We start from the raw sequence: 14463 nt of genomic DNA on the forward strand, positions 1-14463 counted from the left end.
AACAGGCGCCGGAATGTGGCAACTGGGGGCTTTTCTCAATAGCTTCATTTGAAGCCTACTTGTGACAATAAGCGATTTTCATTTCATTTGATTAGGGGGTAACAATAAGAGGTACGTTGCTGCAATTTACCTCTTTCCCTGTGCCTGTAAACTAAAAAGGGCTTGTGATATCTAATACAGTTTAAAACACTATCCTTTGTGGCAATTGACAACAACGAGCGAACTTGCATTTATAAAGAAATTTTACAACCTCAAGATGGCCCAGTGCTATATCATAGATTATCATAGAATTTACAGTGCAGACGGAGGCCATTCGGCCCATCGAGTCTGCACCGGCTCTTGGAAAGAGCATCCTACCCAAGGTCAACACCTCCACCCTATCCCCATAACCCAGTAACCCCACCCGACACTAAGGGCAATTTTGGACACTAAGGGCAATTTATCATGGCTAATCCACCTAACCTGCACATCTTTGGACTGTGGGAGGAAACCGGAGCACCCGGGGGAAACCCACGCACACACGGGGAGGATGTGCAGACTCCGCACAGACAGTGACCCAAGCCGGAATCGAACCTGGGACCCTGGAGCTGTGAAGCAATTGTGCTATCCACAATGCTACCGTACTGCCCCTGGAAACAACATTAAAGGGCTCGTCCGGGATATATAGATATAGATAACAAGAATCTGACAGGAGGTAACTGTTGTAACAGAGGAAATCATCTTCATGTGCACAATATCACAATTGAAACTAGTTTTATTTCAGTGAAATTTCATCCTTTATTTACATGTGAATTACAGGCCTTTTCCCCCATTTTGACGTCCTCCATTATTTTCATTTCAATTCAAATTTCAACCATTAAATTAGCTGTTATTTTACAATACAAAATTATACGAAAAAGTGCAATCCTAAATGTTACCCCCTCGACAATCCCCTTGCAGTGAAACGGTTTACAATACTTACTCAATATTTACATACCAGTGCAACTGATGCTAAATTATACATATTAACAAACTACTAATTTTATGCACATGGAAGTAAGAGTACAGGAAGAACATTCTGGAAGCAGTAAGTGAAGACTTTACAGAAAAATCAGCCATTGGCTTTATATGATGCCTTGTGCGTTTTCACAGCTCATGGTTCAGGATTAACACACATTCAGGGATCAGGGAAATGATACATCAGGGAAAGACTATTGAGCAGCTGGTCCCAAGATTTCAAGTACAATTTTCTGCTGTATGCATCTGTTAAGATAGGGCATATTTACAGGATTCGGAGGGAAGGAGATGGGAGCGGGGAAACTTCACTCTTGGCGAGCAGCAATTGGGAAGGATTTGGCATTTTCGCCAATGGACTGGCAGGTCCCACGTACATCAATCCAGTTTTCTGCCCAAACAGAGCACAATTGTGGAATATAATCCCCAAAACAACGGCAAAATTCTATTCCATTTTGGGATTCTGGAAGGTTAAGTCACCATAATGTTTGATCCGCAGGATACCAGTGACCTTTTCTTTTTGCAAAACAGCATGTTTTAGAAAGGGTTGGAAAGCTACACCAATAAATTTCCAAAATACCACCCCTTCTGTAAATCTTTTTTACATTATCCTCTCTCTGGATTTCCCAAGATAATATAGTTCAAGGACAGGCCTAATTTGTACTGATTGTTTACAAAAAACCCAATTACTAGACCAATTAAATGCACAAGTCCAGGTGGGCTCCAGAATGTTATTCCAGTTATGTTTTTTTTCTCACCCCTCAACAGACAGTCATTTGACTAAACTCAATGATTGTACAAAATGAAGATAGCTATCATCCAGAAGACAATGCATGCACATTTTCAGTTGTGCACACAATGTGGGATTGTGTGGGCACTTCAATGGAAATGATCTTTCAGCTCTTTGCCATGATGTCACTTGAATTTAATCACACCCCTACGTTTCCCTGCACCACATCTCACTTTAATTTAAGTCCAATTTGTTTACTGGGGGTAATTTTTGCACAGGAGCATTACATACAGCATATGATGAAAATCTGAAACAGAAACAGATGATGATGGAAATATTCAGCAAGTCCATTAGCGTCAGGAAACAAAGGCAGGTTATGCCTTTTTCAGAGCCCCCAACTTGTCCTTACTCAAATGCCGAAGGACTGGCTGTATATTTGTAATGTGTTGCAGCAAATCAGTTATTAAAATAAACCCCAAAGTTTCTGACTTCTCAGCAGCACAATCAACAATGCCAAATCATATAACTGTAGGAGCCTATTATCCCCACAGAAATTCCTATAGCAGCCCTACCAGCCATAGAAAAAAAGGTCAAGAGAAATCGCTGCTTCTACATATTATGCAAATGGCAACATAACAAATTTTCACCTCAAACACTTGTTGTTCAAATCACTTTGCAATGCACAACAGGCTGCGCGTCATTCTATGTGTGTTTAAAAAAAATGTTTTCCTAAAGTAGAACTTAACGACTCCCTAAAAAATTCAGCCAAAGAAACAAAACACGCAAAACATTTATAGCTCATAGTTCTGTATCTGCAACTCTTCAATGCTCCAATTTCAAGGTTTGATCCAAAGTAGCAATTAAAAATTGGTCTAATTTTACTTGATTGCAAAGCTAATTAGAATATTTTAAATTTGTTAGCGAAGACCGGACTCTGCACTCCCCTCCCAAAGAGATTAAAGTATTTACATTTTTAATTTTAACAATCTCTCTCTGCATGTTTAAAAATTATACTCCCAGCTCAACACTAATATTCTGTTCAACTAACAATTGCAATTCTGTACTATTGCTTTGAAAGTGATCTGTGGACGTTCTTTAGAAAGGAGTGCAGCAAAATCAAACCCTCTCCCCTTCTAGAACTGGGACAAAATGCAAAAGTGGCAAAGTGGAAGGCAAAACGGGACACTTGTTCTAAAGATAAACAAGTTGCACCGTGCATTCTTCATACAAATTTAAAAAAACGTTTAATAGTACTTTTGAAGATACAAACCATTTGGGTCATGATATAATCCTCGTTTATCTTATATTGAAATATAATAAGGGAGGTGCAAGGAAGTTGAAAAGGTTGATTATCTTCATTCTCGAAAACTCAAACCTGGGTTAACCATTAATCCCAAATGGAAAGCACCAACTAATTCAAGATATCAAGCACCTTTTATTGGCCTACACATAATGTAACATTCAAATGTTGAGATCAAGACGATGAAAATAGTCTAGGAGTTAACTCAAAATTAATCTCATTGTGTACGTGGGGTTGGAGGATGAGAAGGAAGGAAAAATATCAGCAGCCGAGTTGCCCATTAAATAGTTTTCAATTACAGCCCAAAAGTGAGGTTCAGTAAGTCATTCTGTCTTGCAGACATACTTTGTGGCTAATTTCAAGCTATTTCCAACAGTCAGGTTTAGTCAACTATTGGCCCTGCTCCATCTCTAATAGAGATTTAGCAATATTGGATAAAGCAAGGTGGAAGCAGCACAGAAAAGGTTTATGGATTAATACCTGGAATGGGCAGGTTGACTTATGACGAAAGGTCAGACAGGTTAGACTTGTATCCGCTAGTTTAGAAAAGTAAGAGATGGCTTCATTTAAACAGAAGATCCTGAAGGGAATTGACAGGGTGGATGCGGAAAAGGTGTTTCCTCTTGTGGGGGAACCTAGAACTAGGCTTTAAAAATAAGATGTTGCCCAGTTCAGACAGAGATGAGAAGAATCTTTTTCTCTGACCGTATCTCTGAGAAACTTTGGGATTTTCTTCTTCAAAAGTTGATTGAAGCAGAGTCTTTGAATATCTTTAAGGCAGAAGTAAATAGATTCTTGGTAGCAAGGGGGTGAAAGATTATTGGGGGTAGGCAGAAATATGAAATTGAGGTGAAAATTAGAACAGCTATGATTTTATTGAACGACGGAGAAGGCGCGAGGGGCCGCTTGAATTTTAATAAATAAATTAGAAGCAATAAAACGTTAACATGGGCACGGGATAGACCTCTAGGGTAGGAGGAGGGTTCACTGAAGGCCTTTAAGGGTCAAATGCTGAAGGAAGAAATAAACTATAACTTATAACGGATGGGTAAATGCACCCAATTTGCCTGAAAGCTGGCTAAAAGCAATAAGTGAATATCTCTCTCTCCATCCCAGAAGCCATGGGAGGTTATAGAGTGTTGAACTCCTCTATGCCCAATACATTTCTGAGAAAAGAAATCTGTATTTGCATAGTACCTCATTACATCCTCAAGACATCATCAAAGTGCTTCTCAAACAATGGATTGCTGTAGAATTAGGGATACACAGCAGCCAGTTTGCACACGTTAGTGGTAGGGAAATTATTGGAGAGCATTGGAGACAGGATTTACTCCCACTTGGAAATAAGTGGACATATAAGCGAGAGGGCACATGATTTTGCGAAGGGAAAGTCGTGTCTCATTAACTTGATCGAGTTTTTCGAGGAAGTGACAAAGATGATTGAGGAGGGTAGGGCAGTGGATGTTTTCTACATGTACCTCAGTAAGGCCTTTGACAAGGTCCCTCATGGCAGACTGCTACAGAAGGTGAAGTCGCACGGGATCAGAGGTGAACTGGCAAGATGGATACAGAACTGGCTCGGTCACAGAAGACAGAAAATAGCAGTCAAACAGTGCGTTTCTAAATGGAGGGCTGTGACTAGTGGCGTTCCTCAGGAATCAGTGCTGGGACCTTTGCTGTTGTAATATATAAATATATATTATATATATATATATATATATATATGATTTGGAGTAAACTGTAAGTGGTTTGATTAGTATGTTTGCGGACGTCACAAAGGTTGGTGGAATTGTGGATAGCGATGAGGTCCGTCAGAGGTTACAACCGGAGATGGCAGATGGAGTTTATCCAGACAAATATGAGTAATGTATTTTGGAAGGTCTAATACAGATGGGAAACATACAGTAAATAGCAGAACCCTTCAGAGTATTGCTAGGCAGAGGGAGCTGGTGTACAAGTACACAGGTCACTGAAAGTGGCAACGCAAGTGGAGAAGTCAAGAAGGCATACGGCATGCTTGCCTTCAACGGCCGGGGCATTGAGTTTCAAATTTAAAAAAATTTTTTTTTTTTTTTTTTTTTTTTTTTTAAAAGAGTACCCAATTATTTTTTTTTCCAATTAAGGGGCAATTTAGCGTGGCCAATCCACCTAACCTGCACATCTTTGGGTTGTGGGGGTGAAAACCACGCAGACATGGGGAGAATGTGCAAACTCCACACGGACATTGACCCAGGGCTGGGATTTGAACCCGGGTCCTCAGCGCCGCAGTCCCAGTGCTAACCACTGCGCTACATGCCGCCCAGTCCATTGAGTTTAAAAATTGGCAAGTCATGTTGCAGCTGTATAGAACCTTAGTTAGGCTGCACTTGGAATATAGTGTTCAATTCTGGTCGCCACGCTACAAGAATGTGGAGGCTTTGGAGAGGGTACAGAAAAGATTTACCAGGGTGTTGCCTGATATGGAGGGCATTGGCTATGAGGAAAGGTTGGTGAAACTTGCTTTATTCTCACTGGAACACCGGAGATTGAGGGCCGACCTGATAGAAGTCTACAAGATTAAGAGCGGCATGGACAGAGTGGATAGTCAGAGTGGAAGAGTCAATTACTGGGGAGCATAGGTTCAGGCGCGAGGGGCAAAGTTTAAAGGAGATCTACATGACAAGGTTTAAAAAATTTGTTTTTTTATAATTATACACAAGAGGGCGGTGGGAGCCTGGAACTCGCTACCGGGGGAGGTAGTGGAAGCAGGTACGATAGTGACTTTTAAGGGACGTCTTGACAAATACATGAATATGATGAGAATAGAGGAATATGGTCCCCTGAATGGCAGGGAGTTTTAGTTCAGACGAGCAGCATGGTCGGTGCAGGATTGGAGGGCCGAAGAGCCTGTTCCTGTGCTGTAATTTTCTTTGTTCTTTATAGCAAGATTCCACAACCAACTAGTGAATGAAATGTCAACCACGGTAGCACAGTTGCTTCACAGCTCCAGGGTGCCAAGTTCGATTCCCAGCTTGGGTCACTGTCTGTGCGGAGTCTGCACGTTCTCCCCTCGTCGGCGTGGGTTTCCTCCGGGTGCTCCGGTCTCCTCCCACAGTCCCAAGATGTGCAGGTTAGGTGGACTGGCCGTGATAAATTGCCCTTTGTGTCCAAAAAGGTGAGGTGGGGTTACTGGGTTCAGGGATAGGGTTGAAGTGTGGGCTTCGGCAGGGCGCCCTTTCCAAGAGCCGGTGCAGACTCGATGGGCCAAATGGTCTCATTCTGCACTGTAAATTCGATGATTCTATGTTAATCTATTTCTGGTGGAATTGGTGGTGGGGGGGGGGGGGGGGGGGGGGGGCGGGGGGGAAAGAGATGTTGGCCAGCACATCGAGAGCGCTCTCCGCTGAGCAGGCAGTCAGGGCCTTAATGTTTTATTTTAAAAGTTGTAACCTTTACAATTTTATCCCTTAATAGCTGCTCACCTTTCTGAATTAATGCTTCTAGATATTTGGACATATTTGGAGGACCAACTGGTTTTACATCTAAGGAAGTAGAGTTGAGCCTTGGGGATAAATACTGATTTATTTGAAAAAGCTTTCATTCACTTCATCTGGGAACTGCAAAAGCATACCGAATTTCAGATCTGAACAGGAAAGTGCTGTTTCCTCTTATATATACTTGGGCTACATTTACACGGTTGCAGCTCACTATAACCAGCTGAACCACAAGTGCCCGTAGAGGCACATGAAAGAACAATATCATTGCCAGATAGGTTCATATCATTGAAGTAAAGCAAGTATTGGATGAAGAAATTCAAGGGTTCACGGGGGATAAGAGGCCCTCATCATGATAGCATTAAGGAATGCAGGCCGATTCCCCACAGTGATGAGGGACCATCGGAGGACCATATTTAAGTCCTCCTTCATTATTCCAGCTGCCAGTATTTGTAAGTTCTATATGATTCAAAGCATGCATGATGGAGGAGAAAATAATTAATCCTCATTGTAAATACAAGGAAGTTTCATATATATGCTATATTTCTCAAGGGCAATTAGAGATGAGCAACAAATTCTGGCCTTGGCAGCAATACCCACATCCATGAAAGAATAATAAAAAAGCTCTGTCTCAATTTTGCACTCACGGCCTAAGTGGTCAGGTACGGTTTCCAGTCCTATCTGTATAATAGTAGTGAGCAGAATTATTCACAGGGAGGAAGACAAGAGAATTGTTAATGTTCCTGACAAAAGAAAATGTGAGCTTGTGAACTAGCTCGACCAGTCAGTCTTCACTGATGGCAAGACAACATAAATTATTTTGTGAGGAAGATATGGAAGTGAAAAGCAAAGGGAAACAAGAGCTGCTCCAATCATGAATTATATTTTAAATGACAATCTTAAGAGGAAAGAAAAATAGGCCGACTGTTTCTGCTTCTTGAGAAACGATAAGTTCTTCATCTAGCTTTGATTCTGTGATAAAAATACTAAAGAATAAATTGTTTAAACAAAAGCCTCTCCATGTGTATATGTTTCTATTTCAGTTTATAAGATGCCTTTCTGACTTTCTTTCCAGTCCAAAACTTGGCTACCAGTGAATACCAATGATCTCAGCATATTAACAGTCAAAACTTTAATATTAAAAAATCCCCTCAAAATTTCAAATCTAGTGAGTGGAAAAGTAAGACTGCTTCCAAACTATAAAAAGCCAAAAGGGGTGTGCCACCTAACCAGCTAATCCAATTACCGTGAAAATAAAATATTCTATTGACAAACAGACCAGGAGCTCAAAGCCCGTCAGCGTCTATTTTTCTCAATTTATTATACTGAATTTTAGGGAAGCATTTAGGCTCCCAAGGTATATTTCTACTCATTGTTTCTCAAATCCACCAAAAGTTTGCCAGCCATTATGTATCTACAACATACTACATAGGTGCAGGGTGGCTTTCACGAAGATTAAAAAAATTATGTTACACTAAATCAACAAGGATTACTAGCCTTCCTGACAGCCCAATATGACATGGTCAGTTGAAGACATGCAGTACCCCAAGCTATCTTGCCCTCACCCCAATGAGAACAAATAGGAACAAAACTCAAATGACAAACTGGTTTCGTCAGTGCCAAATATCAAAGTTTTCCATAACGTACATGAATTTCTGGAGTGCATGGTTTGGCCACTGATCTCGGTAGGTGCCCTGCGTTGAATGATTGAATTAAATGGCGCCAGTACAGTGCGGTTAACACTGCTGGAAAAAAATGTTTTGCAATGGGTCAACCTTTTTGCACCGTTTGTGACAAACATGAATCATTGCAATTAATATAGTTTGAGAAGGGACTGAGCTTATTTTTTTTGCTATTTTTAGTAAGTCCTTTTGAGTTGAGTCTCTGTCCCTTCTTGTATCATGGTGTTGGATAGTGATCAGTATCAGTCATAATTTTATTTCTGGGTTGCTCGAATGCCATGAATTAAAATTCTGAGTTTTGGAATAGTTGAATTAAATTTGAACGTGCACTGATGTTGGCTTTCGGTTAGTCAATTGCGACAGAGTTCAGCATGAATAACGAAGGAGGTAGGTGCAAATGCCAAAATAAATTTTCTTCAAAAATTGTTGGAATCACACTGTGGGCATTTCAACATTTGGAAGAGAAATTAAAGGTGAACATTTTTGATGTAACGCTGTGCAAGAACTATTTTTGATGAATGGTTACATCTAAAACATTAATTCTGAAGCATTCTTTTTCAGTTGAAGTGAAGTTCAGTTTTGCATGCGAACCGTGTTTTAAAACACTGCCCTACCTGTTCCCTCCACAGAGGTTGACTGAGCTGTTGTGCTTCCAGCATTCTCAATTTTTAATTTAAATTGCTACCAGTTCCAGTTTTTATTCTGTAATTACAAGATTATTGGCTCAGCAAAACTGACCAAGTGGTTCAGCTATAAAGAGCAAACTACATCATCAATGGTTTAAGAAGCTTTCAGATCACAACACCATCAGTTTATCAGGGTTTCCTGCAAAACAGTGAAGTGTGGAAAGTGTGTTCTTCACATCCATAAAGGGAACAGTGTCCGCAACAGAAAAATCATGAGCAACATTCTGTTCAACGCATTTTCACCAGTTGCCGGCAGAGGTGCTAAAGACATTATCTTAGTACATAGCACCCAAATCACAGAGTGACCAGTCCACCAAGTTATCACGGAAAGTGGATAATTACTGTTGACAATAGCATCTTATTTTTGTTCCTCATAAAAGCTTATATGATTTGATCAAGACTTATTGTTGATCAAGCTCCACCAGACATGCAAACCACTTTCATAGATGAACTATCCTTTATGTTTTGAGTAAGGCAGCTTCACAAAGATCGAGCATTAAATCTAAACAGAACCAATAGTATTGCTTACTAATTTTCACAGCTTAGAGCGAGGATACAAAATTCACGACTAAGTTTCCTTTATTAAAAATGATGCAGATCAATTTCCTCAATTTAGTGTTTCTTACCAAATTTCCTGTGGGTTGAAAGAAGCACATGGCTATCTACTCACCTGGACAGAACTACAGAGAAAAAGATAAAAATTAGCAAGTAGTGTTATTCAAGAATAATGTTTGCTCTGTAGCGTTCTTGGGAGGCTACTGGGTGTTATTAAATTGAGATGTAGCGATTCTGAATTTCTTTATATACAAGCTGAGGTATGTTATAAGTGTCCCTGTGTAGATATGATCTGTGATCACTCTGAAACAAGCCAACAGACCTGGTATTCCTGGTGACTTGAGACAGACAGTCCCCCTCCTAACAATAGAGCTGCAATCTGTTACAATGGGCAAATGCATGTAATATAATTTAAGTCTTGCCACTTTTTTTGTACATCATGAAATTTATAAAGTCCTCGCTGGCCCTCCTTTGCCTGAAGTTCCTAGGGATGAATAAAAATGTTTAAAAAACAGATATTGCTTTCGATCATAATTTCCTCTTTCTCTGGACAATGTGGTCTGAAAGGGATTTCACTAAGTGAATGCAAAAACAAAAAGGTAATGTGGCACGATGAGGAACTCTGTCTTGGAAATATAGACACTAGCACATAATCTTCAGCGGGCAAATATCACACATGCACAGAAAAGGGGTGGATGGAGAGATAGGTGTTTCTTGAAATGGTTTTAGTCTCTTTTGGCCACAATCTCGGAACAGAAGTGGACCGGCACCGCAAGCTACGTTTTTAAAAAAAATCCTTCAGAGATCGACAAAATGAGGCTTTGAAGTGTCAAATGCAGGTGGCTGGCTGAGCAGGAGGAAGGTGTTTCCTATTCCGCACGGCTCCAGACTTTTCTTTGTGATCCATTGATTTTTGTTGGGATATGTCAACTAATGCACTGGCTACAGCAAGACCTAATGAAAGGGCAAAATAGAACAAGTTTAGTACACCAAGAGCTCCGACATAATAAGAACAATCCTTATTATTGTCACAAGTAGGCTTACATTAACACTGCAATGAAGTTACTGTGAAAAGCCCCTAGTCACCACATTCTGCAGCCTGTTCGGGTACACGGAGGGAGAATTCAGAATGTCCAATTCATCTAACAGGACGTCTTTCGGGACTTGTGGGAGGAAACCAGAGCACCCGGAGGAAACTCACGCAGACACGGGGAGAACGTGCAGACTCCGCACAGACACTGACCCAAGTGGGAATCGAGCCTGGGACCCTGACGCTGTAAAGCAACAGTGCTAACCACTGTGCTACCCTGTTGCCCTGACAAAGTAACATAATGTGGCTGATGTGAAGGCACATGAGATGCAGGCCTGTGTGATTTTCCACACAAGTGGTACCTATTATAGATTGTGTGGTGTGAGAAAGTGGTCAAGTATAGGGAAGAATCTGGGAGGCAGAGTTAAGTGGGTGCCACCTTACAGCAGGTACGCTGAGGGGCAACAGTAGTATTACCTTATGACAGACTTAGAACTCCATCCCAGTAAAGATAGCTGGAAAAAAATAAACTTTTCAAATAAAGAGTTAATAGGGGACAGGATGCTTTAACCTGAGTTGCTTTCCAGTCAATCGTAATACCTAAACATTATGTAAAAGGAAGGTGTTGAAGGGAATGAGGAGTGGACAAGGAAACTGAATTACAACTCAAGCGAAGGACAAAGCCACAGGCACAGTGGATCAAATTACCTACTTCTGTACTGAAATTTCTGTGACTTGAAAAGGAGAAAATAAAATTAAAACTTAAAAAAGGCTAAACTTTTCATTTGAAAAATTAATTTAGTGTTTCAATTTTTGAAATAACATCGGCTGGATTTGTAATGAACTCTTGATAGACTCATTCTTGCTCATTTTGTTCATAGGTTCATAAGATATAGGAGCAGGATTAGGCCATTCAGCCCATCAAGTCTGCTCCGCCATTCGATTATGGCTGATCTCATCCTGGCCTTAACTCCACTGTCCTGCCCGTTCTCCATAATCCTTCAACCCATTACCAATTAAAAATCTGTCTAACTCCTTAAATTTACTCACTGTCCCTGTATTTGTGGGCAGCACTGTAGCATTGTGGATAGCACAATTGCTTCACAGCTCCAGGGTCCCAGGTTCGATTCTGGCTTGGGTCACTGTCTGTGCGGAGTCTGCACATCCTCCCCGTGTGTGCGTGGGTTTCCTCCGGGTGCTCCGGTTTCCTCCCACAGTCCAAAGATGTGCAGGTTAGGTGGATTGGCCATGATAAATTCCCCTTAGTGTCCAAAATTGCCCTTAGTGTTGGGTGGGGTTACTGGGTTATGGGGATAGGGTGGAGGTGTTGACCTTGGGTAGGGTGCGCTTTCTAAGAGCCGGCGCAGACCCGATGGGCCGAAGGGCCTGCTTCTGCACTGTAAATTCTATGATAATCTATGATAATCTATCCACTGCACTCTGGGGTAGCGAATCCCCCAGATTCACAACACTTTGGGAGAAGTAGTTTCTCCTCAGCTCTGTTTTAAATTTGCTACCTCTTATCCTGAGATTATGGCCTCTCGTTCTAGAATTCCCCACAAGAGGAAGCATCCGCTCCATGTCTACTTCATCCATACCTTTTATCATCTTGTATACCTCAATTTGATCTCCACCCCTTCTTCTAAACTCTAGAGAGTATAAGCCTAAACTGTTCAATCTCCTTTGGCGGAAAAAAATCCTGAATGCCAGAGGAGTAGACTGAATTTGGAAAGGAAAATAAAATGAGAGGTGTAAATACTGCTATTGAAAAGGGATATAAAAAATTAACAAAATAGAAAATGGGAAGCACAAATCATAGCATGTTATGGGCACTGAAGGAGACTCTTCATCCGTGTGCAGGATGTTTGACAGAGTTATCCAATTAGTCCCAGCCACTTGTTCTATAGAATGGTATATTTTCCCTTTATTTATCCAATTCCCTTTTGGAAGTTACTGTAGAATCTGCCTTTCAGGCTTAATATTCCAAATTCCAAAAAAAGTCCAGTGTCAAAAAAAGTTCTCAAGTCACCTCTGGATCTTTCTCTAATCACTTTAAATTTGTTCCCTCTGGTTACTGACCCTCCTGTCACTAGAAACAATTTATCTTTATTTATAGTATCAAAACCATTTAAGATTTTGAACGCTTCTATCAAATCTCCCCCAAAAATCTTTGCTTTAAGGAGAACGCCAGTTTCACTACACAACTCAAGTCGTTCATCTGTGGTATCATTCTAATCAATCTCTCGTGCCTTCTCTTAAGGCTTTGACATCCTCATTAAAGTGTGGTGCCAAGAACTGAACACAATACTCTAGCCCAGGCCCAGCCAGAATTTTATAATTTCCTTTTTTTTGGTACACAATGCTTCTATTAATGAAGCCAATGACCCTGCACACTTTTTGTATTTAAAAAAAATCTAACTACCTTAAAACTTGGGTCAGCTTGTATGTGAAAATACAAAGTATCCAAAATATAGCTGAGAGTTCTATAATGGAGATATAGTTTAAATTTGAACAGGCTTTGGAATTTAATATTCTAGGTCAGAACATTTTCAGAAGCGATGGAACAGGAAATAGGTGGGGGTTGAGAGTGGAGAGGTGGGATGGTAGTTTTAGTGAAAGAAACAGTCCCAACAAGAACAGAAGCATATACAAGGATTATTTTTAAAAATTCATTTTTTGCAAGATGTGGGATTCGTGTTTGTTGCCCTTGAGAAGGTGATGATCTGCTTTCTTGAACCGCTGCAGTCCATGTAGTGTAGGTACACCTACTGTGATATTAGGGAGGTATTTCCAAGATTTTGACCCAGCGACAGTGAAGGAACGGCGATATGTTTCAAGTCAGGATGGTGAGTGACTTGGAGGGGAACCTTCAGCTGGTGGGGTTCCCATGTATCTGCTGCCTATGACGTTCTAGAAAGTAGTGGGCATGGATTTGGAAGATGCTGCCGAAGGAGCTTAGTGAGTTCCTGGAGTGCATCTTGTAGATGGTACATACATCTGACGCGAGTGGGAGCTTATCGAGCAAAGGAACATAGCTACAAGATAAAGGGCCGGTTATTTAAAAGTGAGATGCGTCGAAATGTCTTCTCACAAAGGTTGGTGGAGGCTGGATCATTAGAAGTATTTAAAGCGGTGTCCAATCAATATGCATATTAAATCTCCCATGATAATTGCAGGTCCTTCAAATATGCCCTTGATATTTCCCCATTTATGCTAGGTCACATTTTGGGGGTCTATAGTATACTCCCCATCCTGGTCTTCCCACCCCTGCTATTCATGATTGCAACCCAAATCGATTCTATATCGCTTTATATCACGACTCAGCAGTGCTTTGAAATCTTCCTTGATTAACAATGCTATCCCGCCTCCTTTCCCCTTTGGCCTGTTCTTTTAAGACCATAAGAAATAGGAGCAGAATTAGGCCACTCGGCCCATCCAGTCTGCTCCACCATTCAATCAGGGCTGATATTTTTCTCATCCCCATTCTCCTGCCTTCTCCCCATAACCCCTGATCTCCTTATTAATCAAGAACCTATCTATCTCGGTCTTAAAGACACAGGGATTTGGCCTCCACAGCCTTCTGCGGCAAAGAGTTCCACAGATTCACCACCCTCTGGCTGAAGAAATTCCTCCTCATCTCTGTTTTAAAGGATCATCCCTTTAGTCTGAGATTGTGTCCTCTGCTTCTAGTTTTTCCTATAAGTGGAAACATCCTCTCCACTTCCACTCTATCAAGGACACAGTAAGTATCCTGGAAAAGATCACCCCTTCATCCTTCTAAACTCCAATGAGTACAGACCCAGAGTCCTCAACTGTTCCTTATACGACATTTTGGAACAATGTATACCTGGAATGTCGAGCACCCAATTCTGATCACCCTGCAACAATGTTTCTGTTATTGCTAATATAGCATACTCATGTGTTGCAAGCTGTGCTATCAACTCATCTATCTTGCTGCTAATGCGTTGTGAATTCAGATAAAGAACATATAGCATTGCTTTTTTCCAGTTATTT

General features: G+C 40.9%; 1 protein-coding gene across 1 annotated transcript in view; it reads right to left on the reverse strand.

Annotated features, from left to right (window-relative positions):
- Positions 1 to 752: 752 nt before the first annotated feature.
- atrn (attractin) overlaps positions 753 to 14463 on the reverse strand; it is a 471138-nt gene continuing 457427 nt past the window's right edge. The window contains exon 29 of the mRNA XM_072497666.1: positions 753 to 10373. Coding sequence (XP_072353767.1) covers positions 10249 to 10373 — 125 coding nt within the window. The 3' untranslated portion in view covers positions 753 to 10248. The remainder of the gene's footprint in view (positions 10374 to 14463) is intronic.

The sequence above is a fragment of the Scyliorhinus torazame genome, chromosome 3, assembly GCF_047496885.1.
Source record: "Scyliorhinus torazame isolate Kashiwa2021f chromosome 3, sScyTor2.1, whole genome shotgun sequence".
Taxonomy (NCBI): domain Eukaryota; kingdom Metazoa; phylum Chordata; class Chondrichthyes; order Carcharhiniformes; family Scyliorhinidae; genus Scyliorhinus; species Scyliorhinus torazame.